The sequence below is a fragment of the Astatotilapia calliptera genome, chromosome 9 (assembly GCF_900246225.1).
Source record: "Astatotilapia calliptera chromosome 9, fAstCal1.2, whole genome shotgun sequence".
NCBI lineage: Eukaryota > Metazoa > Chordata > Actinopteri > Cichliformes > Cichlidae > Astatotilapia > Astatotilapia calliptera.
The window spans coordinates 951,877-979,312 of record NC_039310.1 but is presented as its reverse complement, the minus strand read 5'-3'; the positions used below and the strand labels follow the sequence as shown (position 1 = coordinate 979,312).

Below are 27,436 nucleotides of genomic sequence, written 5' to 3'. Positions count from 1 at the left end.
GTGAAATACGGTAACAACAGGAGGGAATGTCAGGGAGTTTTTATTGTTTTATTTGCTTATGCTTCAAAAGTTATGTTATACATATTTCACCAGACACAGTTTTCTGTTAAAACAGGAAGCTGACCCTGTGACACTGACAAGAGACCAGCACAGAAATACATATCCGCAGAAGTTGACTTGCATTATATTATTCTTAGAAATTGACCTGCAACACACATACTCTGTGACACACACACACAGCTTGCATGCAGACAGACATCAGGACCTGCGTGACAGGAAATGTGATTATATTTGCATATTGACGATGTAACCTATAAAAATAAACGAATACTGCAGTTCGGTGTGATTTGCTCTGAGCTTTTCACCCGTGCAGCACGTTAACCTACACAAGTGTCTCATTGTTGTTTATTCACCTGACTGTTTGTTAACTGTAAATCTCTGACAATGCCCAAGCACCAATGCTCTCTAATGCAAGCCTCTGAACTGTATGTTGATAAGTACATGAAGCGTACCTCTACCTCTACAGCTGAAAACAGTTTGTATCCGCACTCTGAGGGTCTGCTGAATTGTTTTTAATACGGCACTTTTTACGAACTGCAGATGATGAAATCCTCTTTATTGGAGAAAGTGTCCCTAAGCTACTGTTGCTCATACTTACTGAGTTCCCTTGCTACTACCTTACTATGTCAGTAAACTTTTTGAAAAGGAAGCTGTTGTAGATTTAAAGAAACTTCTTAATTGAAGCAAAGGCAAAAAAATTTGAATGAATTTTATGTGACTGTTCATATTAAAGCCAACAACAAGTGAAAATCCAAAACAGACTCCAATCCTTTGTATTACAGTTTTTTTTTTAATTTATTTTATTTTTATAGCCGCTAGGACACATTTCTCAATACTTAGGTCACTTTTGCAAAACTCTTCTCCTCACTGACCTTCAGCTTGGCAAAGCAGTTCATTTCACCTTCAAAATGCACTACAACTACCAAAACACTTCATTCAGGTCTCAAATAAACTCATTCTTCCAGAACACTAGCAAAGGTTGACAGCCGACAAACACACTTTGTCACCCACAAAACAATGACCTAAAAAACACTAACAACATGTAGCATTACACAGTGTTTTCTTGTGTAAAACAAGGACACATCTCTGTTTATAATTTCAATATATGTTACTGGAATGAATCAGACATCATGCAGAATTCGTTAATATTTGTTTATGTATTTTTATTTTTCTGCACTAAGTAATCCCAAAGTACAAGAATTTGTATACACACCATCCACTGATACACATACAATAGTAATGCTATTCTACTCTGTCTTCTCTATTTGGCCACAGGTTCTCATCCACATCACATCTTATGTCATCTAGGGCAATACACCTAGGAAAGAATCTTCTGGCATGCCTGATCCATCCCTGGCAATCTTCTGCTGATATCTCCAGGCATCCAGCATCCATTGCATCCAGGAGGGACATCTGATCATGTGGATGATGGTCGTAAACCTTCCACCGCCATGAGGAAAAGAATTCCTCTATGGGGTTGAGGAATGGAGAGTAAGGTGGGAGGAAAAGAGACTCCATTCTGGGATGGGCTGCAAACCACTCGGTGACTGCACGGGAGTGATGAAATGCCACATTGTCCCATACAATTATAAATGTTGGCTGATTCCTTCTCTCCGCATCCCTTTCCTCACCTAGCACAACCCTTCCATAGAGGTCATGCAGGAACGCAAGGAGCCGTTCCGTGTTGTATGGCCCAATCAGTGGTCTGTGTAGCAGCAGTCCATCAGTGGATGTTGCTGCACACATTGTGATGTTGGCACCCCTCTGGCCCGGGACATTCACTGTGGCTCTCTTCCCAATCACATTCCTCCCTCGTCGCCATGCTTTGGCCAAGTTGAAACCTGCCTCATCCTCAAAGATGAAAATGTGGTGTGTTTGCCTGCCTTCAATCTCCATGACTCTCTAACATAAATCCACAAGGCAACATAAGCTGTTACAGTAGTAAATTTGTAAAAATTGTCTTTGTGTGTTTGGTTTTGTTCAAAAACAGATCTGTATTTTATTGTGATCTTACCTGGACATACTGGTTCCTGAGTTGCTTGACATGTTCAGAGTTCCTCTCAAAAGGCACAGTGTGCAACTGTTTCATCCTGACCTGATGTTTTTCAGGACTCTAGAAATTGTTGTTACGCTTACACTGTGAATATTTGCGAAAGTAACTGTTAGGTATTTTAGTACCATGGGAGCATTTACTGGATATTGTTTTATAGTGACATTATGCAGGAAAACTCTGTCATTCAATAAGGCCCCTTTGTTTCAGTGTTTTTCTCTTTGACCCAAGAATTGATGTGTGAGAATCACAGGCTGGTACAAGGTTGAAATACCACAGAGATCACTCCCTCAGCTACATTAGTTTCTTAATCTTTTAGACGCCTGTTGAAGGCCAAATGGTTTGTTTCAGATTTCACTAATGTAAGAACTCTTCGTTTTGTGCCTTGAAAATATGTCGCTGAGTTAATCACAATTGTAGCTGAACTGATACACTACACAAAGGATGCTTCTTCACCCAAGGGCAGGAAGACGCTGCCTTATCTTGGTCTGTACTGGTTTAAACTGATAATCTGCTGTCTCATGAATTTTACCCTCTATATAAACTGTTGTACTTGTGAATAAAGTTGAGTCACTTTGGGAAGACAATCTAAAGCAGTCTCTGTTTTCTTGTTCTCCCAAGCTGCTCCCGAGCTGCTCGTACTAACACGCTGAATGGCATGCTTGAATATTACTTGAGAATATATTTGACTGTGTTACAGACTAAGGGACATTCTCTGCTGATAGGTGAAGGTACATTCTCTGCTGATAGACGTCCACGCCTCGGAGGAAGCCGATCCACGGAGTAGGCCCTGGAAACAGTTTCCTTCAATTTTGGTGTCGAGAAGTGGGATCCTGACGAAGGTAGGCACTCGTCTTTTATTTTATAAGACTGTGTTATGCCTTTCTCAGTGATCCACATAGAAACGGGATACGCTGACGAGGCCTTCTTCAGTGGCCCACATAGTAACAAGTGGGATACACTGAGGAGCCTTCTTTAGTGGCCCACATAGAAACACAGGAAGTTGCCTGTTGTTTTGTAAATAAAAGCAGAAAGGACACAGGAAGTTGCCTGCTGTCATAAACTAAGAAGTTGCTCACCAGCAGAAAGGACACAGGAAGTTGCCTGGGGTCATAAAACGAGAAGTTGCTCGTTAAAAAGTGAGAAGTTGCTCACTAAAAACATAAAATTGCTAGCAAAAAATCAAGTAACCTCAGGTGTGCCACAGCAAAAATAGAAACTAACTTAAATCCTTCAAAGCGTCTAAACCCCTCTGGAAATCACTGACCATGGGTCAGAATAATTCAAAGACCTTAGACGGGTCCGATAAAAACTCAAAATTAACTGTAAAACCGAAAAAAATAAAATATAAAATCACAAATAGCGGCTCAGTACGACTCCCACTTCCGGTTACGTTTAACCCACGCTCGCGAATCAATGAAGACTTCCATGATTACGTATCCAGAACATGCGGAAGTGCTTACGTGACTGATTTCGTCTCGAACTTAAGAACTATAACTTTAATGCATCCTAATGTATTTCCGGAGCCCTATCCCGAACGATTATCGCCAGAAAACAGGTCAGTAGAAATGTTAAATACTATTTGTGATAAGAAAAGTAGACTGATTAAAAAGTCCTGTAAAAAATATATGATAGAATGTCGTGATGTGACCAATCGCATGCTACCACTATGGAAAAAAGGACCCGAGCCAGACGTAAATGCTTTAAATCAAGCCAGTGTAGGCTCTAGTAAATCCACTGCAGAAAAAACTAGCCTTATATGCCCATCCGTTCAACCTACGGCTCCGCCGCCTTATGATGAAAAAACAGAATTAATAGCTGCTGCGGCGGCTGCACGTCATCAGCGCGTATATCCTGATTTAACAGCAGAATCCCAAAAGAGTGAGGAAGGCACTGAAATGACACCTAAATCAGAAGAAGATGACTGGTTTAACTTAGATCAAAGACAGGAACGAGAATACACTGAACGAGAAAGAGAGTTACAGGAACATAAAAAGCAAACAAAACAGTTAATGACAGAGTGTGAGGAAATCATGAAAGATCCTTTAACTGAACGTACGGAAGCTGAACTGCAGGAAGCCGTTTCTGTCATAGATAATCATGTTCAGCGCCACACTAGTAGCGAATGGTTTAACTGTGCCAAAAACAATAACTAACACCAGAAATTTAATAAGGAACTACTTAAAGCAGAAAAAAGAGGAAAAAACTCAAGAGGGCCCCCACAAAAACACCCGTTATAAAGAAAAGCAGGGATCACAATTTAATGACGTCAGCACCTCCCTCCCGTTCATGATAATAGGGGACATGTGTTGCATTCAACCCCCTAAAATTTCAGAGTTAGCAGCAACCATTAAAGAACTTCCCGATCCTCTACAAAATCCTACAGCCTTTGTTTCTGCATTACAGAGAAGTACCAGATACCACCACTTGGGTGGGCCTGACTATAGATATATATTATGTCAACGAATCCCAGGTGTGACTGAATCTCAGCTTATTGAAGAAGTAGAGGAACTAGACCCTAAAAATGACCAAGCAGCCAACACCACCTCGTTTTTGTGGATAAATGATGACAAAATCACAGCCTTTTTTCAAAATCTAAAGAAATTTCTGCTCACAATGTCTAGAGATAAAATTGATTTAAATGCAGTAACCATGTGTAAGCAAAAGCCAGATGAATCCATTCTAGTGTTTATGAAACGTTTCACACACTGCTGGACTAATGAGGCATGCATGCCTGAAGGAGGAAATGATCAGATTTTCATAACAACATTCTTAAACAATATTCATCCAGAATGTTCACAACTATTGAAGCTGACTGCCACTGATAATCTCTATGACATGAAAATAAAGAACTTTATCACACTTGTCAAAACAAAAGCTGGTGCAGATCTTTTCCCCAACAGCACGAAGGCTAAAAGTGTTAAGATGATGTTGAACTTTGATGTTGAAGGCTCAGAGGAAAGTGAAAAAATGATGTATGCAGGGGCCCCGTCCCCTCAACAAGCGCAGCAGGGAGATTTCAGAAGGAGAGATAGGAGTGGAGACGTATGTTTTTATTGTGGAATAATAGGACACTGGAGGACGGAATGCAAATCAGCAGCAGGTAGATCTCAACCACAAAACACAGGACCAGCTCCTGCCACTAGGCGTAAGCAGAGCTCTTACAGACAAGGTAACTGGCAACGCAGACAGGAATCACATCAAAATAATGGCCCCTTTGCACTTAGGCAGCAACCTTATAATCCACATTTTAATCCCCACCCATATGATAACGAAAGACTGGACCAACAATAGGGAGGCCCAGGTGATGATGAGGGACAGTGTGAAGCACTACACACGATGCTGCATTTGCAATTGTCCCGTAACACAGAAAGCTTGCCCACGTTAGATATAGAAATAGGTGAAAAGATTTATTCCTTTTTAGTTGACAGTGGAGCCACTAAAAGTTCACTGTCTGGAAAATTCTATAGTGGGCCTGTTTCCTCTGTGTGCATCAACACCATGGGAATAAACGGAACTCTAGTGCAATGCCCCAAAACTCATTCTCTAAAAACACGCTGGGGCCCAAAACCAGACGAAATTACATATCATCCATTCATAATTATTCCAAACTCGCCTGTGAATCTATTAGGCAGAGATTTAATGGCAAAAATGAACTTGTGTATTTCATTTAACACAAAGGGTGAAATGTTTGCAGATACTGATAACAGCTATGTTTTCTCTGCCCTATGCACCGACATCATGGAGAAGGAACAGCCTCTGTGTCAGCTGGACGCCTCAGCGGAGAATGAACTCAATATCCATCTGACTGGTACCCCACGTCACACTCTGTGTCAAAAACATGTGCAAACACCGTTACCAGGTAGCCCCATGCCTGGAAGCCACATATTTGTTTCTCTCACACTGTTCAACAACATGATAACTGCTCACACCAGTGAAGGCCAAACAGTGGTTTTGTCACATAACTCAGACATAGGCTATGACATCACTGCACCATGTCGACACACAGATCTAACCCTACCCCATACACTGTACTATCTCTGCTGTCACATTGCCAGCTGAATATCAAAACATGACATTATGGTCAAAAAGTGAGAATGATATAGGATTTATTGACTGTACACTTTATCACGTACACCTATTAAAACACAACAAGCCAGTATATGTCAAGCAACATCCCATTTCTGCCGAAAAAGCCGCAGCCCTAGATGTCATGATAGGAGATTTATTGACTACAGGAGTAATAAAGCCCACACTCCTGTCAATCCTGTGCCAAAGCCTAACAAACCTGGCGTATGGCGTTTCACACAAGACTTAAGGCAAGTTAATGCAGTCAACATTCCTCTGCCACCTCTGGTTCCAGATGTTCCCAGCATACTGACATCTATTCCAGCAACAGCTACACATTTTACTGTGGTGGATTTGTGCTCCGCCTTTTTCTCAGTACCTGTGCATGAAGACACACAGCCGTTATTTGCATTCACACATAGAAATAAGCAGTACACTTGGACTCGTTTGCCCCAAGGCATGATAGACAGCTCTGCTGCTTTCTCAGTGGTGCTTCATTCCTCCAGAGGGCTGTACTCTGATCCAGTATGTAGATGATCTCCTCCTCTGTGCTGAAAGTGAAAAACTATGTCAAACTGCCACACACATGCTACTCCAGCACCTCCAACAGACTGGCCACAAAGCGTCAGCAAAGAAAATGCAGTACTGTCAGACTTCTGTTCAATATTTGGGATTTACACTGTCTCACGGACAACGTTCTATGACTACAGACAGGGTCAAAGCTGTGACCTCTGTCCCTAAGCCCACTACACAGAAAGAAATGCTGTCTTTCCTAGGCATGGTGAACTATTGCAGACAGTGGATACCAGACTGTTCTTTTCATGACCACATTCTGCGTGAATGCTGCAAAAAAGACAAGCCTCCTCGAATACTGTGGTCCACAGAAATGACTGCCTCTTTCAATGCATTACAGGGAGCGCTGACCTCCGCCCCTTGTTTGGGTCTGCCTGACTACCACTTACCGTTCCACCTGTACGTCACAGAGAACGGCACAACCTGTGCAGGTGTATTGGCCCAAGAGCATGGCTGTGGCTACCGTCCAGTAGCCTTCTACTCAAAGGTGCTGCCAGCAGTAGTTCAGGGGATGCCGGCCTGCCTGAGAGCAGTAGCAGCTTGCTCTATCATGATAAGGGACTGCGAGAAGCTCACACTCTCACATGACACTATTCTACACACCAATCACCAGGTCACGACCATTCTAGTGTAGCTGAGATATAATGTACGAATTGTGAACATTCTCAAAACTGTATTGTACATAGGTTATACTTTTTTTTATTGTGTGAACTTTATTTTTGTGGAACTAAGGTTTCGTGTGTTATTGTTGAAGTGGGACATTAATCAGTGTAACGCCACCTGCGGCCACATTGCGGGTGTGGGGTTTCCTAGCCAGAGCTGTACGGACTCCACACTGGTGAGGCACGCTTTCTGTAGCTCTTCTCCCTGTACTAAATTATCCATATAAATTCGGTGTATTTGTCTTTGTTAAGTATTGGCTCCTAGGGTTAAAAGCTCTCAAAGTGTTTTCAATCGCTTTGAGTGAGAAAAATGATATTTGGAACTGCGCTTTATCTGTTGTATCATCCGTTTGTGTGGAACTGACTTGTGTTAAACAGGGTGAGGAGAAGCCTGCTGCCGCTGTGTGTGACACTGATTTTGCTGCTGCACTCTGTTTTATAGGTATGTGTAAATGTGTAGTTTTTGTTTTATGTGTATAATGAGCTCATGTCCCGAAGCTGTGCTCTGAGCAGTATCTTCAGCCATGTTGGGAAGAGTTAAAAAGTTGTTTGAATATGTATTATGCAATTGACCTATTTTAATGGGAATTTGAATGTTATACGTTATTGTTAGTGATTCCATAATTGTCTCTGTTTTACCCCACTGTAATATTTGATTTTGAAGTGGCGGTTGTGAAAATTATTATTTTGATAAGTTGTATTTTCTTTTATATGATGCAAGCAGAGCTGTACGGACTCCACACTGGGTGAGGAGAAGCCTGCTGCCGCTGTGTGTGACACTGATTTTGCTGCTGCACTCTGTTTTATAGGAATAAACCCTGTTTCCAGCCAGTCCGTGTCTGTTGTCACAACGCAGTCGACCATTTCACATCTGCTACATAAAAGTGGTGCCGTGACCCGGATGCATCTGATTAGCCGCTGCCGATCGCTGAGGTTGAGCTGAACACTTCCGACACCTGTAATATAAGTAAAATTATTCTGTGGGTCAGCAAAAAATTTCCAGTGTTCTGTTTGTAGGCATTTCTCCCAGTTACACCTGTTAGAGTCTAACTGAGCCGTGTTTACTTGTGTTGTATTTTTCTGAGTGATAGGTATTTTTGTATTCCTTTTGTTTCTGATCCCCTTTGTAGTTATTGCTAACCTCCTGTAAGCAACATGGCTGGTAGGGGCCAAGACTCCTTTAACCTTTTCACGCCAGTCGCTGGGAGAGGTTGGAGACTGTCTGGGGCAGATGAAGTGAGAGACAGGTCTATAATGTCGCGTGATGAGCCAGCAGAGTCAGATGACATTATTCGAAATAAAGCTCATGAGCGCCAGTCCTCAACCCCTGCTTTGAGCGACGACAGCACACACAAAGAGCTACGTGAGCTCATTGGTGAATTGGGAACCCAGATAGGTGAATCAATCGCTAGCCGGCTACTATCCAGTCAAGTCCCACTTGGTCCAAACCAGACAGCTCCAGCCGAGTCCCCCAAAGTTAAGAGCCCTGACACCACTCTCGACCTCTCCAAAGTGAACTTAGTGGTCCGACAAGATATCAAAGACCCACCTATGTACAGAGGTGATGATGCGGATAAGTACTCTGTTCATGAGTGGATAGACATGATGGAAGTGTACTTAGAGAAGAGAGGGTTGTCTAGAGCCGTGCAGGTGGATGAAGTCTTAAACCACCTCCTCGGCAGAGCTAAAAACATTGTTAAGGTGGGTTTGAAAAGTAACTCATGTTCTGGTGTAGTGACCAACCCTGAGACCATCTATGCCATACTCAGGCGTTATTTTAGTGATAGTCCTGGCTCCTGTCAACCACTGGCTGACTTCTATGCCACCCAAGCAGTTGCAAAAGAGACCCCAGTAGACTATTGGGTGAGGCTTAATATCGCTGCTGAGGCAGCTGACAAGCATTTACAGCGTCAGGGAGGCAAAATGGAGAACATGGAGGCAGAGATAGCCATGATGTTTATCAGAAATTGTCCTGATCCCAGCCTCGCCTGTGTTTTCAAATGTAAGCCCATCAGTAAATGGACAGTAATGGAGGTTCAGGAAGCCATTGATGAACACCAAAGAGAGTGTCATGCAAAAAAGAAGAGCCTGGGCTCTGCCAGACCCCATCCCCTCCTCGTGGCCACTGCGACAACCACAAGCGAGTCGCCTGAGTTTGAACTAAACCATGCCCAAGTAGGTACAGTAAAATGTTCCCAGGACAGCCCGGGTAAGGCTGCTGGAGCTGCTGCTTCAGACCCAAGTGCTCTAGACCGCGTGCTCAGTATGCTGGAGAGGGTGTTAGAGCGCTCCAACCAGCCTGTCCACCCCGTAATTAGACCACAGCCTCTAGCCTCAGCCAGGTTCCCTTCGTGCCAGGTTTGTGGCAATAGCTCACATTCCACGCGCACTCACTGCATGAGAGAGAGGAGATGTCTAGGTTGCCTGGAGGTTGGGCATCAGAGGAAAGACTGCCCCAGAGCAGCTGAACCCATTACCCAGCAAAATAATCCCCAGGGAAACTAGGGTGCTTGCACTTGAGAGGGGACAGTGTGAGCGAAGAGTGTGAAACCCTCAATCCCAGTGATGACATACAGACTGTATACAAAGAAAGCCTGAAGTGTGCCCCACCTGGTACTGTTGTACTTTCCCAGAATATAGTAAGACTTGATGAGGCAGACAGCCTATTTTACACGAATGCATTGGTGAATGACAAAGTCTCTTTGCAGGCCCTTCTTGATACAGGTTCCATGGCGTGTACCTTGAGCGAAGAGGCGGAGCGAGAGTTAAAGAGCGCTGGGGTCGCATTGGAATTAAGCGACACTCGTACCGACATTGTGCTAGTGGGCTGTGGTGGAGTTCAGGTTAAACCCAAGAGTATATGCGAGTTGAAAATGGAAGTGTATGATTGTACGTTCAGAGTGCCTGCCCTAGTGGTCCCCGGTCAGAAAGATCAGTTGATTTTAGGGACAAATGTTATCAAACACCTCCTCAGACACTTCAGGCTGTCCCCCCATTTCTGGCAAGTCCTGAGCAAACCCGAATCAGCAGAAGCGCCTGAAATAGTGCAGTTTCTGAATATGCTGTCTGGCATTAACCGGTGGAGGGGTGACAAAATGCCAGATGTCATTGGCACTGTCAAACTAGCTCAGGCAGTGACTCTACTCCCCAAGCAAGAGCACCTTGTATGGGGCAGACTGCCAGCGTCATCACCCCTTTCCGAGGGCAGCGCCATTCTGGTTGAACCACCAAAATCGCAAACTCATAAAAAAGGTGTCATTGTCTGTAGAACTGTGGTTTCTATGAGTGGCGATAGGTGGGTCCCTGTTCGAATCCTGAACACATGTGATAAGCCTATCACATTGAGACGAAACGCTAAGGTAGCAGATGCTTCCGCTTGTGTAGCTGTTGAAGATCTCGAAGTGGCTTCTGACCAAAACCCAAGTGAGACCCTTAGGGTCCAGAGCCAGACAGTGTGTAGCGACGCACAGAGTAGCCCTCCCTCCTGCCCTAGCCTGCGTGACAGCTTGCAGAAGATGGGGTTGGAGGACCTAGACCTCGACTCTTGTGAAGTCTCAGACCACTGGAAGGCTCAGGTACTGCAACTGATCCACAGGTATGAGGATGTCTTTTCCAAGGGTAAGCTGGACTGTGGACTGGCAAAGGATTTTGTCCATCGCATCCATCTGTCTGACGACAGGCCGTTCAGACTTCCCTATCGGCGCGTCCCTCCAGGGCAGTACCACAAGTTGCGACAGGTGCTCACAGAGATGGAGGAGCGAGAGCTGATCCGCAAATCCAACAGTGAGTGGGCGTCCCCACTGGTACTGGTGTGGAAGAAGAATGGAGATCTCAGAATATGCGTGGACTACCGCTGGTTGAACGCGCGCACAGTCAAGGATGCCCATCCCTTGCCCCACCAGTCAGACTGTCTGGCAGCCCTGGGAGGTAACGCAATTTTCAGTGCCATGGATCTCACCTCTGGCTTCTACAATATTGAGATGGCAGAGGAGGACAAAAAGCTAACGGCCTTCACAACACCAATGGGGCTCTACGAGTTTAACAGACTCCCCCAAGGCCTGTGCAACAGCCCGGCGAGCTTCATGCGTCTCATGATGGGCATATTTGGCGACCAGAATTTCCTAACCCTGCTGTGCTACCTGGACGACCTGCTTGTTTATGCACCCAATGAAGCAGAGGCTCTCAGGAGGTTGGAGATTGTGTTTAGCAGACTACGTGCCCATGGACTGAAGCTGGCCCCCAAAAAATGTCATCTGCTCCGAAGGAGTGTGAGATTTCTGGGCCATGTTGTGACTGAAGGCGGGGTTTCGACCGATCCTGACAAGGTTAAGGCGATCACCGCTATCTCAGAGGCTGATCTCATGATGGAGGACGGGGTTACGCCATCCCAGAAGAAGATAAAGTCGTTTCTGGGTATGGTGATGTATTACCAACACTTCATACAGGACTGTTCTAAGATTGCCAGACCCCTTTTTACCCTGACTGCCGCTCCTAAAGGAAAGAAAGTAAATGCCCGAGGTGCTGCTTCTTTCCGGAGGCTCAGCCCAAGTGATTGGAAGAAGGAGCATGTTGACTCGTTTGAACGCTTGAAGGCTGCACTCCTTGACTCCGTTGTGCTTGCTCACCCTGATTTCAACAAACCATTTATCTTGTCGACAGACGCTTCACAGGACGGCTTGGGTGCTGTGCTGTCACAAGTCCAAGAGGGCGAGAGTAAAGCACGTCCCGTTGCATTTGCCAGCAAGGCCCTCGCCCGTGCACAGAGAAACTATCCCGCCCATCGCCTTGAGTTTCTGGCGCTAAAGTGGTCTGTCTGTGACAAATTCAGCCACTGGTTGAAGGGGCATAGCTTTACCGTCTGGACAGACAATAACCCCCTAACATATATTCTCACGAAGCCCAAGCTTGATGCATGTGAACAGAGGTGGGTGTCAAAGCTGTCCCCCTACGACTTCAGCATCAAGTACATTCCTGGCAGTAAAAATGTCGTTGCAGATGCACTGAGCAGGCAGCCATTCGTTCACAACCGTGTTAGTCAGAGACTCATGACTGAACCCTATGCAACCCTGTTAGAGGAGTCGCAACAGGTCAAAGAAATCTCGGTTCAGGATGCATTCAGGCTCAGTGCCAACCACCAAAGTGTTGAGTGTTTGGCCCCTGCAGAGAGCCTAGGGTGTTGTTCCCTGACTAATGATGAAGTTTCCGCAGTCTTCGCAGGCCACGCTGAGTGGGACCAAGGCTCAAAACAGAGAGCAATCTCCTGGTTGACTCAAGAGCTAGATCGGTTTCCCTCACTAGGCCAGAACACCTTGTCTGCCTTCTCGCTCCAGGAGCTACAGGAGGAGCAGAGAGCAGATGTGACACTGTCTCAAGTCATTCCGTTCGTCGTACGTGGTCGGCGTCCATCACGTAGAGAAAGAGCTCACCTGTCGCACAGAGCGCAAAAGACGATGAAACAGTGGGAAAAGTTGAAAGTGTTGGATGGTATCCTGTACAGAGTGAGCAAAGACCTGCTCACTGGCAAAAAGCGCCATCAGTACGTGACCCCATCCACATTAATCAGTCAAGTCCTGTCAGGTGTCCATGATGATGCTGGCCATCAGGGCCAAAGCAGAACTCTGTACCTAGCCAGGCAGAGATTTTTCTGGATCAACATGGAGCATGACATTCGCGAGCATGTCAAGTGCTGTAAACGTTGTGTTGTCAGCAAAACACTCGAGCCTGAGGGGAGGGCTCCTCTCGAAAGCATTAAAACTACCGGTCCTCTTGAGCTCGTCTGCATAGACTTCTGGTCCGCAGAGGATCACAGGGGCAAGAGTGTGGATGTTCTAGTAGTGACTGACCATTTCACCAAGATGGCCCATGCTTTCCAGTGCTCAGATCAGACGGCAAAACAAGTTGCGCGCCAGTTGTGGGACAGATATTTCTGTGTCTATGGCTTCCCTCAAAGGATCCATTCAGACCAGGGCGCCAATTTTGAGAGTGAGTTGATCCAAGAGCTGCTGCAAGTGGCCGGGGTGCAGAAGTCAAGAACGACACCTTACCACCCTATGGGTAACGGTCACACCGAAAGGTTTAACAGGACCTTGGGAAATATGATCAGAGCCCTACCTCCGAGGGAGAAGCACAAGTGGCCTCAGATGTTGCAGACATTGACCTTTGTCTACAACTGCACTGCTCATGAGTCCACTGGTTACGCACCGTTCTTCCTAATGTACGGGCGTATCCCCAGGTTACCAGTGGATGTCATGTTTCACAATGTTGCAAGGGACAATGATGTAACAGACTATGACAGTTATGTAAAAAGGATGAGAGATGACCTCAGAGAAGCACTCGCATTGGCCCAGACTAACACCGGAGCTAGTCAGCAGCGTCAAGCAGACCTGTACAACAAAAAGCAGAAAGGTGTTGACATTGAGGAAGGAGATCGTGTCCTTTTGGCAAACAAGGGCGAACGGGGTCGTAGGAAGTTAGCTGATAGGTGGGAGTCGACCATCTACACTGTGATCTCCAAGAACCCCACATGCCACACGTATCGCATCAGGAACGTCAAGAGTGGACAGGAGAAAGTTGTCCATAGGAACTTGCTTTTGCAGGCTAATTTCCTGCCCATAGAGTCCGAGGGCGAACCAGAGATGTCTTTTGCCAGTGAATCAGAACTCGGCCAGGAGCAGAGTCAATCTGATGGAGAATCCCCTGTCGCTGATCCTGAGGACGATTGTACTGAACGCACAGCCCGTTGGGTGGCTCAGATGACGGATGACTGTGTCCCGGCTCCTAGAGGACCCCAAGAGTGTGACAGTATTGGAGACAGTGTCTGTGCGCAGTTGGATGATGAGGAGCATCAGGACAGTGACAGTGCCAGTAGTGAAGTAGCTGCTTACCCTGAAGTAGATGATGACAACAACAGCAGGGCTTGCACTACCCCAGTTGAGGAGGGAACACTACCAAGTATCAGTTACTCTGAAAGTCAGCCAGTCAGCGAGGTTGGGAGCCTCGTGAAACATGGTGGTGTACCCCCAAGTAATGCAGCAGGCCAGATCAGGACGAGAGTGGGTCGAATAGTGAAGCCTGTGAATAGGTTAATCCAGACTATGAAGCAAAGAAACCTACAAACAGGCAATGTAGTGAGCAGCTTTGCCAAGAACTTGTTTCTGTGAGGGCTACTTGTTTTATATGTTGGGTGATTTTCATGTCAGATGTTAACACCTATTTTGAGATTGTCTTCAGCTCAGAGTACTATTCATCATATAGTAGCTGTTACCGTGTTGTTTGTTCAGAATAGTGTATAAGGCACTTTCTCTTGCGAGTAAACATTAGGGGGCCTGGCCAACTTTCTTCTGTTTACTTTCCCCATGAGTTGGGAAACATATTTGTTGCACGTATCACCGGGTAGTGAATTTCCAGATCACTGACAGTTACGAATTGTTATATGTGACGCTCAGTTGCTCACCCTTACCTAACGGGTTTTGAGAAGTTCAGGGGGGAGTATGTAGCTGAGATATAATGTACGAATTGTGAACATTCTCAAAACTGTATTGTACATAGGTTATACTTTTTTTTATTGTGTGAACTTTATTTTTGTGGAACTAAGGTTTCGTGTGTTATTGTTGAAGTGGGACATTAATCAGTGTAACGCCACCTGCGGCCACATTGCGGGTGTGGGGTTTCCTAGCCAGAGCTGTACGGACTCCACACTGGTGAGGCACGCTTTCTGTAGCTCTTCTCCCTGTACTAAATTATCCATATAAATTCGGTGTATTTGTCTTTGTTAAGTATTGGCTCCTAGGGTTAAAAGCTCTCAAAGTGTTTTCAATCGCTTTGAGTGAGAAAAATGATATTTGGAACTGCGCTTTATCTGTTGTATCATCCGTTTGTGTGGAACTGACTTGTGTTAAACAGGGTGAGGAGAAGCCTGCTGCCGCTGTGTGTGACACTGATTTTGCTGCTGCACTCTGTTTTATAGGTATGTGTAAATGTGTAGTTTTTGTTTTATGTGTATAATGAGCTCATGTCCCGAAGCTGTGCTCTGAGCAGTATCTTCAGCCATGTTGGGAAGAGTTAAAAAGTTGTTTGAATATGTATTATGCAATTGACCTATTTTAATGGGAATTTGAATGTTATACGTTATTGTTAGTGATTCCATAATTGTCTCTGTTTTACCCCACTGTAATATTTGATTTTGAAGTGGCGGTTGTGAAAATTATTATTTTGATAAGTTGTATTTTCTTTTATATGATGCAAGCAGAGCTGTACGGACTCCACACTGGGTGAGGAGAAGCCTGCTGCCGCTGTGTGTGACACTGATTTTGCTGCTGCACTCTGTTTTATAGGAATAAACCCTGTTTCCAGCCAGTCCGTGTCTGTTGTCACAACGCAGTCGACCATTTCACATCTGCTACACTAGCAAACATAACTACACAACACATGACCGCACAACGTCGCTCAGGTTATGAAGCTACACTAACTTCAACAGCAAATCTCACTATAAAAGCAAGCAGCACACCCAATTCGCCAGCACACTTACTTATTCGTATGCTGTGTTCTTCTGACCGACAGGATGGTTCAGACGACCCTGACAATCATGATTGTATGACACGTATACAGGAATCCACAGCACCACGCCCAGACTTAGAGCAGACACCAATCCCAGACTCAGTCATTGTTTATGTGGACGGGTCCTGTTCAAAACCAAATGACAACTTATTTCTTTGTGGCTATTCGGTGGTGACATTGCCTGACATCATACTAGAGGCTCACTCATTACCATTTCACTCAGCACAAAAAGCAGAGCTCATGGCTTTAATACGCGCCTGTGAGTTACATGTGGATAAGCGGGTAACAATTTACACTGATAGCCGTTATGCATTCGGTGTGGTGCATGACTTTGGCACATTGTGGAGACAAAGAGGATTTAGATCTGCTGATGGAAAACCGATCGCTAATTCTGACCTTGTTCAAAGACTTTTGCAGGCTATACAGCTGCCATCGGCAATTGCAGTTGTTAAAACGAAGGGGCACAGCACGGCTGACACAGACGAAGCAGTGGGAAATGCTCTTGCAGACGTAACCGCGAAAGCAGCTGCTGCCTCACAGCAACCACCCAGAAGGGAAGTATTATCTTTGCCTTTACAGCTGCCACTTGTCACGCTCCCAGACTATTTAGAAACAAATGTTGACCTAAAATTCATACAAGAGCAAGCCTCTGCCTTAGATTACACTTACTGGGAGAGTAATGATTGTACCTTAGATAACAGAGACGGCTTATACAAAAACCTTGAGGGTTTGATTGCCCTCCCATCTTCACTACTGCCAATCCTTGTCCGCCATTTTCACGGTGTGAGTCATGTCGGACAAAGAGGGGTAATAGGAGCAATAAAATCAAGATTTGTAATCAAGAAAACATCACACGCAGTAAAACGCATATTAGCAACCTGTCTAACATGTGCACGAACTAATGTAGGAAAACCAAAAGCAAAACATCAGCATTTACCACAACCAGATTTCCCATTTCATACATTACAAATTGATTTTACACACATGCCAGCACAAGGAAGCATCAAGTACTTACTGGTAATAGTGGACCAATTTAGTAAATGGGTAGAAGCTTACCCAACATCAAAAGAAACTGCAGAAGTAGTCTGTCAAAAGTTGTGCAATGAACTAATACCCAGATTTGGAATACCTCACCAAATTAACAGTGATAGAGGACCTTCATTCACATCAGAAGTAATTCAAAAGTGTGCTAAAACTCTAGCAATAGACTGGAAATATCATGTGCCATACCATCCTCAGAGTTCAGGAGTTGTAGGAAGAATGAATAGGACCATAAAAAACCGCCTGACTAAAGCAATGATAGAAACAGGAATGACCTGGATCAAACTACTTCCTCAAATCCTCTGCGAGATTAGAATGACTCCATCCGCAGCAACCAAATTATCTCCATTTGAAATAATCATGGGAAGACCGTTTCCAACACCATGGTCAGCCTCCAGAGGGGCACCGCTATTGGAAGGGGACATAGACACTGCATTGTCTGACTATGTTCATAACCTGGTAGAAACACTGAATAATAACTATCAGAAAGTTTGTCTCTCTCAGCCTCTCCCTTCCATAGATCCAACCCATCCGTGGAAACCAGGAGATGCGGTATTGGTACAGTCGCTAAAACCAAGGGCACTCGGGGAGGCCGCGTGTTCCAGCCCCCAGACTGTACTTGCAGTGACGAGAACCAGCATCCTAACAGACGGACAACCTCAGTGGATTCATGCCAGCAGGGTTAAGACCAGCCCCACCAAACCACCTAAGGCGTCGGATCAAGTAGATGACGTCTCCGGCGAGCCAGCGCCCGGATTCAATCCACCTACACACACACAATCACTGATTAACACACAACGCCTGAAAGAGCCAAGACTCAGAAAGCCCTTTGATCCCCCGCCTGAACAACAACAAGGTACTCGAACATCCAGCAGGAACAGAAAGCCTAGAGTACCACACAATGTCTAACCTGATAAAGATAGACTCGTTTCATCCTGATAATGGAGAAAATGAAATGCCCATTGTCATCACACGACGCTTAGGTCTCTCGAACCTGGGACCAGGCCAGGAGACGACTAAAGAACTGTCTTTTTTATATATTTAGGTTATTAATCATATCTACTGCATTAACCTTAGGATTTTTATTTACTATTTCGTATTGTAAAGTGCAACCCTGTTCACATTTCTGCAAGCCACATTCTCAATGATAACCCATATAGCTACTAGTACAGCTACTTCAATGTATTTGCAATTAGCACAAATTGATCCTGAGGATGTGCCAGATGTTACCAATGATGTTCCTGATGTGTATATTGAACATTAGGTTGTGAACTATTACATTTTATGATTTGCTTTTTATATTATGTTATTACATTTGTGATTTTTCCTTTCTATTTGAGTTATTATTTTTTAAAAAAAAATAATAATAAAAAAAGAGTGGAACTGTTAGGTATTTTAGTACCATGGGAGCATTTACTGGATATTGTTTTATAGTGACATTATGCAGGAAAACTCTGTCATTCAATAAGGCCCCTTTGTTTCAGTGTTTTTCTCTTTGACCCAAGAATTGATGTGTGAGAATCACAGGCTGGTACAAGGTTGAAATACCACAGAGATCACTCCCTCAGCTACATTAGTTTCTTAATCTTTTAGACGCCTGTTGAAGGCCAAATGGTTTGTTTCAGATTTCACTAATGTAAGAACTCTTCGTTTTGTGCCTTGAAAATATGTCGCTGAGATAATCACAATTGTACCTGAACTGATACACTACACAAAGGATGCTTCTTCACCCAAGGGCAGGAAGACGCTGCCTTATCTTGGTCTGTACTGGTTTAAACTGATAATCTGCTGTCTCATGAATTTTACCCTCTATATAAACTGTTGTACTTGTGAATAAAGTTGAGTCACTTTGGGAAGACAATCTAAAGCAGTCTCTGTTTTCTTGTTCTCCCAAGCTGCTCCCGAGCTGCTCGTACTAACACGCTGAATGGCATGCTTGAATATTACTTGAGAATATATTTGACTGTGTTACAGACTAAGGGACATTCTCTGCTGATAGGTGAAGGTACATTCTCTGCTGATAGACGTCCACGCCTCGGAGGAAGCCGATCCACGGAGTAGGCCCTGGAAACAGTTTCCTTCAGTAACGTCTGCCAAGACTCTGTGTCTAATTTCAGTGAGTTTTATCCCATTGTTTCTGATGACCATATCAACAATGGCAGTTTCCTGCACATCAGTGAACATCCGTCCTCTCCCTCCTGTGTGAGGTAACCGTTGAGTCCTAAGCAGAAATGCAACAACAATTACACAAAAACTTATTTACTTCTGAAATGTGCAAATGCCCTTGCAGAATACAAGTTACCTGTTGGTTTGCCGAAAAACTCTAACAATAGATGCCACTGTAGAGCGTTGCAGATTTGGCTGCACTCTCTGACCAGCCTCTCTCATTGAGTGACCATGATTTACTACATGATCAATTACAGTAGCTCTGATCTCATCTGAGACTACAGCTCTTGATCTTCCTCTTATTCTTCTTCCACCACGCATACGTATTCCTCGCCCCCTCCCAGCCACTCTTCTTCATCTTTCAGCCACTTCTCCATTTCTGGCTGGGTCCATGTTCACATCACAAAACAAACCTATTCAGCAGTTGTCTCCTTTTGTAATGAAATTGAAGGAGTAACACCTGTGTAGATGTTCATCTACAATGAGAATCAGCTGTGGCTGGTTAAACTGCATTTTTAGATTTACAGTTTTTCTGAATGCTTAAACCCTAACTGTGATTCCTGTAGCACAATCTCTAAAACTATTCAGACTTATAGCAAAACCACTCACTGAGTTTGCAAAACTAAAAGCACAAGTATAGGATTATTTGCAATCGCCATAATGACTATATGGGTTACTTGGTCTGCAGTGAACATGCTTCCTCTGCCCCCAGCATCTGGTCATCTAGCAATTCTGTAAAGTAACAATTTCAGTATTTTTACATCGATGGTATTGGTGTGTTTCTCATTGGCATATGGCAGTGCTACAAATCTTTGTGCGAAGTGACTGTACTCACCGATTCTCATTTCAAGATGTCCTTATGATACTTGCTACAGTGTAGCGGCTCGAGTTAGGCTGGACCCGTTGGCCAGCTACCTTCAGGGTCATTCCACGGTTGATTACATGGTCCACTATTGTAGCTCTGATGTCATCAGTAATTCTATTTCTTACTCTTCTTACCCTTCCTATCCCCCCTCCTCATCCTCCTCTCCCCCCTCCTCATCCTCCTCTCCCCCCTCCTTGTCCTCCTCTTGGTCCTCCTTGTCCTTGTCGTCCTCTTCATCCTACTTCTTCACCTCCACGTCCTCCTCCTCGGCCTCCTCTACTTCTCACTCTTTCTGCTCCCTCCATTGTACTCCGCACACACAGCTTACCTGTATTATAGTGCTTAGGCTGATTGCAAAGTGAACTAATTATCTAAAAAAGTTTTCACATGTGAAAGTGTGCCAGACAGTTGGCAAATTAGTGTTAATGATAGCCATACATGTGTATACTTTTGCTAGGAGTGTGTTGGAAATTTGGTAATTGAGTGTTGTGCAGTGAATTGTGCCTACAGTTTTGCAAAGTGTGTGTTACAAAATTGCAAACTGAGTGCAAAGCAGTTTTTGTGCTTTTAGTTTTGCAAACTCAGTGAGTGGTTTTGCTATAAGTCTGAATAGTTTTAGAGATTGTGCTACAGGAATCACAGTTAGGGTTTAAGCATTCAGAAAAAACTGTAAGCATGTGTGCAAATGTCCGATGGATGGATGGACCTTTATTACAGTTTTTTCTGTATAGCCAATAGTTACAAAAAATGTGCTTAAGCAATCAGAAAAAACTGTAATCCCTCGGGTCGGTTCCTCTGGGAAATTCAGTTTCCAGTAGCACAGCACCGACAGAAGTTGCATGTTACAGATACGCTAAGGGAAATGAGAGTAAGGATATAAGCACACAGCCCCACTCCACTGACGACCTGCTGCTGGCCAACACCCTCAACGACTTTTACTGCTGGTTTGACGAGACATCAAGCAGCCTTGACACCTCCACCTTCCCCAACAATAGAGACACTTTGGTCCATCATCCCCCCCACCTCCCCACTCCCACCAGCACAGAGCCATCACCACCATCAAAGACTTCACCCACAGGAGCTCCCCCCTCACTCCACAGCTATGAGGATTTCACACCACCTTCTCCCACTACAACCCTTCATATTCATGAAGCAGATGTGAGGAAGCAGTTTAACCCTTTAGACCTACCACAGAACCAAGTCTGCCTGAGCTTATCGTTATATTTTTACATGTTGTAGTGCCATTTCTGGGAGTATTTCAAGTTGCTATACATCAATACAACCATTATATCCCAAATGTTTATTTTTACACAAATTTCTAGTTAAAGAAATTTCAGAGGTTCATCCCTCAAAATTGGAAATGTAAAAAAGTTGCATAAAACAGTTTCCAAATTAATTTTGAGTGTCTTCATAGTTTTATTTTTGAGATACACCAATTTGTATATACTGCAGCCACCAACTTTGAAATTCTCATTTACATGACTTATTTAAACATTCTCGTCTTGAATGCAAAATTCTTAAAAACATATTTTATCCTTTTAAGAGTAAATAAATCTGAAAGCTGTTCCATCCTAAAAGAGTACAACAATGTGTAGTTTAGCTTTTTGAATTTGTCACATGTGTGGAAAAGCATGAGTGAGTCTTTCTTTCTTTCTCTACAGGAACACAGAGAGAGTTATTCTCTGTACTGTAAGGACACATTCAGCATTGTGCAGTAAATCCAGATCAGCCCAGTTAAATGATTACATGGATGTGAGTGTGATCGTCAGAGCAGCACTGATCAGTGTCAGGTTATAATCACCAAGGTGTACACAAACACTAAGTTTGAGTGTGTGCAGTGAGACTTCAGTCAAAGCATTTAACTGAGGTGTGAAAAAATAAGCTGAACTCTACAGCTTGTTGTGGTCCCCTGTGGCTTGACACGCCTTCCATCTGTTCTCCAGCATTTTAAATTACAGTCATAAAATATCTCCACATGTTGCTCCTCTTTCTCACTCTCTGCAGTCCAAATGCGTCTTCTGAGCACATCTGAGTCATGTGACGGCACAGTAACAAATCCCAGCAGGGCAGGAAGAAGGGGGCGGAGCAAAGTGCGTCTGCCGCATAAGAAGAGGTGTTCACACAGACAGAGCTGTTTTTTCATCCACAGCGAGTAAAGAAGTGAATCTACAGGAGAGAAACAAACTAACGTATCGATCAAAAACCACTACCAACGTCTGGATCGATATCTGCATCGATCCGCCCATCCTTGTCTCCTGGATCGTAGCTGAGATCAGCGTGAACCACGTGGGTCTCTGCTCCCTGATCTGTTTCCTGTGTTTGGAAAGAGTTCCAGCTTCATCACGGAGTTTCTCTCGGTTTGTGGGCTCATCTAAAGGTAAGCACCGAGCTAACTTCAACACTAGATTTACTAACCCTGCGCAAATTTGCAGAAATCCCCTGAACCCAACACCTACTAGAATTACTGACTTTTTTATTTTCTGGTGAAAGTCCCGAGGTGTTACAGTTTTTTCTGTATGCTTAAGCACATTTTTTGTAACTATTGGCTAATTTTGCAAAACTCTTCACACAAATAAGAAAACCTGTCACCCAGTAATCAAAACATTGTAGTTCTCTTGCAAAAGCAAACACAGCTAGATTAACTCTTCACACCTTCGTAAAAATGGTGTTTCCGTATCAAACAGTACACACAAGCCATCATCTACTAAGCACACAATGCGCCAACTGCACACTGATGGTATGAATACAAAACACATCTGGCTTTTGCTTGCACAAGGTAGGCTATGTCAGTTTGAGCTCATACTTCTGTCATAGATCCATAAGCATAGAGGGATCCAAACTTCAAGTACTGGTGTTTATTCAAACACATCAAAACAAACACAAGTGTTTATTTCCAAGTATAGGATTATTTGCAATCGCCATAATGACTATATGGGTTACTTGGTCTGCAGTGAACATGCTTCCTCTGCCCCCAGCATCTGGTCATCTAGCAATTCTGTAAAGTAACAATTTCAGTATTTTTACATCAATGGTATTGGTGTGTTTCTCATTGGCATATGGCAGTGCTACAAATCTTTGTGCAAAGTGACTGTACTAACCGACCCTCAGGGTCATTCCACGGTTGATTACATGGTCCACTATTGTAGCTCTGATGTTATCAGCAATTCTATTTCTTACTCTTCCTACCCTTCCTCTCCGCTCCTCCTTGTCCTTGTCGTCCTCTTCATCCTACTTCTTCACCTCCACGTCCTCTTCCTCGGCCTCCTCTACTTCTCACTCTTTCTGCTCCCTCCATTGTACTCCGCACACACAGCTTACCTGTATTATAGTGCTTAGGCTGATTGCAAAGTGAACTAATTATCTAAAAAAGTTTTCACATGTGAAAGTGTGCCAGACAGTTGGCAAATTAGTGTTAATGATAGCCATACATGTGTATACTTTTGCTAGGAGTGTGTTGGAAATTTGGTAATTGAGTGTTGTGCAGTGAATTGTGCCTACAGTTTTGCAAAGTGTGTGTTACAAAATTGCAAACTGAGTGCAAAGCAGTTTTTGTGCTTTTAGTTTTGCAAACTCAGTGAGTGGTTTTGCTATAAGTCTGAATAGTTTTAGAGATTGTGCTACAGGAATCACAGTTAGGGTTTAAGCAATCAGAAAAAACTGTAATCACCCCTGCTGAGATTTGTACAGGTCATATGCTCGATTCACATCCTGCTTTTGTTGTGCAAAGCATCCATTGTCTTTGAGGCCTGGCACATTTGCTTTTGCATACACATACAAGCGCTGCAAATCTGTGTTTATTTGACAGTGTAAGACAAAAGCAGCAAAAATAAAAACTGTACCAAGAGTACAGTCTTAAACGCTCACTATACAAACAATCTGGAGACATAAATATGGACACGTGTATTGAAAAATATTGATATATATATCTTAGGGCTGCCACGATTAGTCAACTAGTCTCGATTACGTCAACAATCAAAATCGTCAACGACTAATTTAATAGACGACACGTCGTTTGAAGCTGTGTGTGTGTGTGTTTGTATATATGTGTATGTATATATATGTATATGTATGTGTATATGTATATATATGTGTATATATATATGTATGTATAAAAGAAAAAACACCCAGCACGCCCCTGCGGGCGGTTTATCCTTCAAGCTCAGGTCCTCTACCAGAGGCCTGGGAGCTTGAGGGTCCTGCGCAGTATCTTAGCTGTTCCCAGGACTGCGCTCTTCTGGACAGAGATCTCCGATGTTATTCCCGGGATCTGCTGGAGCCACTCGCCTAGCTTGGGAGTCACCGCACCTAATGCTCCGATTACCACGGGGACCACCGTTACCTTCACCCTCCACATCCTCTCGAGCTCTTCTCTGAGCCCTTGGTATTTCTCCAGCTTCTCGTGTTCCTTCTTCCTGATATTGCTGTCATTGGGAACCGCTACATCGATCACTACGGCCGTCTTCTTCTGTTTGTCTACCACCACTATGGTAGGATTTTGGTAGGATTTCTGGATATCAGCCACCTCCTCTATCTGCCGGTGGTACATACCGTGCAGGGGCCTGTCCTTCCATGATGGTTCCTCGTCTCCCTCCTCTTTCTTGGGTTTCTGCTGCCTGAGGTATTCACTGAGCACTCGGTCAGTTGGGGCCATCTTCCCAATGTATTCTTGGATGTTCGTTGTCTCATCCTGGACTGTGGTGCTGACACTCACCAGTCCCCGGCCCCCTTCCTTCCGCTTAGCGTACAGCCTCAGGGTGCTGGACTTGGGGTGAAACCCTCCATGCATGGTAAGGAGCTTTCTTGTCTTTATGTCAGTGGCTTCTATCTCCTCCTTTGGCCAGCCTATTACCCCAGCAGGGTACCTGATCACGGGCAGGGCGTACGTGTTGATGGCCCGGATCTTGTTCTTACCATTCAGCTGACTCCTCAGGACTTGCCTGACCCTCTGCAGGTACTTGGTGGTTGCAGCTTTTCTAGCGGCCTCTTCATGGTTCCCATTCGCCTGAGGGATCCCCAGGTACTTGTAACTGTCCTCTATGTCTGCAATGTTGCCTTCTGGTAGTTCAATCCCCTCAGTTCTGACTACCTTCCCTCTCTTTGTTACCATCCGACTACACTTCCCCAGTCCGAACGACATTCCAATGTCATTTCTGTATAGCCTGGTAGTGTGGATCAGTGAATCGATGTCTCGTTCACTCTTGGCATACAGCTTGATGTCATCCATGTACAGGAGGTGGCTGACAACTGCTCCGTTCCGTAGTCGGTATCCGTAGCCAGTCTTGTTAATGATCTCACTGAGGGGGTTCAGGCCTATGCAGAACAGCAGTGGGGACAGAGCATCTCCTTGGTAGATCCCGCACCTGATGGTGACTTGTGCTATGGGCTTGGAGTTGGCCTCTAGTGTTGTACGCCACATCCCCATTGAGTTCCTGATGAAGGCTCTTAGGGTCCCATTGATCTTGTACAATTCTAGGCATTCCAGTATCCAGCTGTGGGGCATTGAGTCATAGGCCTTCTTGCTCTCTGGTCTTCCTAAGAAGAATATTTCAACTTTACAACTCGGCAGGTCGCGTGCTGACGAAGACCAGAGGGCGGGCCCACATTACACCGGTTTTAGAATCGCTGCATTGGCTCCCCGTGTGTTTCAGGATCAATTTTAAAGTTCTTTTATTGGTTTTTAAATGTCTTAATGGTCTTGGGCCTTCTTATCTCTCAGATCTGCTTTTACCATATGAACCCTCGCGGACCCTGAGGTCCTCTGGTATTGGCCTTTTGATTGTCCCTAAAGTCAGGACACATACTCACGGAGAGGCAGCTTTTCAGTGGTATGGTCCTCGTCTGTGGAACAGCCTGCCGGAGGAGCTCAGGGCCGCAGAGAACGTACATGTTTTTAAGAACAGGCTCAAGACCCACCGTTTTCATTTAGCTTTTACTTAGCGTTTATTTATTTTATGCTTATTTATTCTATCCTGTTATTTTATTATTAATTTAGGCTTTACCTAATATTTATTGATTTTATTCTTATTCATTTTTTAATCTTCTTACTCTATTTATATGTATATTTATATTGTATCCCGTTCTTATTTATTTTATCATTTTACCCTGTATATAGCCTATTGTGGCATATCTCCAGTGTTTCCTCGGAGGGGGCTCTCTGCACCGGGGCTGTGATCGACCGTGGCTGCTGGGTCGCTGGGGGTCCTCTCAGCCTGGCTGGGGGCCTCCTTTGCCTCCCTCCTGCTGTGTGCCCAGCCTGGAGGCTGCGGTCTGTGACCGGCTCCCGGTGCAGACGGCTCCCTGTTATAGTGTTTCCTCACTTGGCTCATGTGAACCCAGCCCAATTTTTACTCTTTAAGTGTGCATGTGTGTGTGTGTGTGTGTGGGTGGGTGGGGGGGTGGGGGTGGGGGAGATATGTGTGTATTCACATCATTTATGTTAATGAGAGTGTGGGGAGTGAGTTGGAGGGTGGGGTGGGCTGCTTTTAACTATGTAAAGCACTTTGTGCTACATTTTTTGTATGAAAAGTGCTTTATAAATAAAGATTGATTGATTGATTGATTGATTGATTGATTGATTGATTGATTGATTGATTGATTGATTGATTGATTGATTGTAATCAATCCAGGCAGTGCACAGGTTGGTCAGTCTGGTCTTGCAGTCTCGGCTGACTGTTCTGTCTACCAGTAGCTGGTGTTTTGCGCCTCTGGTATTCTTGCCAATTCCTTTCTGTGTCCCACTCATGTATTGACCCATGTGCCTGTTCACCTTAGCCGATATAATGCCTGACAGGAGCTTCCATGTAGTACTGAGGCAGGTTATTGGTCGGTAGTTGGAGGGGACCAGTCCCTTCTTGGGGTCCTTGGGGATCAGGACCGTCCGACCTTCGGTTAGCCATTCCGAGTGTCTCTCGTTAACTAGCAGCTGGTTCATTTGTGCTGCCAGACGCTCGTGGAGTGCAGTCAGCTTCTTCAGCCAGTAGGCGTGAACCATGTCGGGCCCTGGTGCTGTCCAACTCTTCATACTGGGGACCCTTTCTTGGATATCTGCCACTGTGATGGTTACTGGACCCTGTTCAGGGAGGTCGCTGTGGTCTGCCCTCAGATCCAATAGCCACTGAGCATTGCCGTTATGGGTTGCGTCCTTCTCCCATATGCTCTTCCAGTATTGCTCCGTCTCTAGCCTTTGGGGTGCTGTTCTCTTATTATTATTGTTCCCTTGCCACTGAGAGTACACCTTTGCTGGTTCTGTGGAGAACAGCTGGTTTATTCTCCTGCCCTCTATCTCTCTGGTGTACCTCCTCAAGCGGCTGGCCAAGGCTGTGAGTCTTTGCTTGGCAGTTTCCAAGGCCTCAGGTATGGACAGCTTGCTGTATTTCTTATGCACCTTCTTTGTTG

General features: G+C 44.6%; 1 protein-coding gene across 1 annotated transcript; it reads left to right on the top strand.

Moving 5' to 3' along the window:
• Positions 1-7,385: 7,385 nt before the first annotated feature.
• Positions 7,386-9,918, top strand: LOC113029841 (uncharacterized). Its single transcript, XM_026180872.1, has 2 exons — positions 7,386-7,855; positions 8,223-9,918. Exon 2 carries the CDS (start codon positions 8,569-8,571, stop codon positions 9,916-9,918), a length of 1,350 nt encoding a protein of 449 aa, XP_026036657.1. The 5' UTR covers positions 7,386-7,855; positions 8,223-8,568.
• Positions 9,919-27,436: the final 17,518 nt, after the last annotated feature.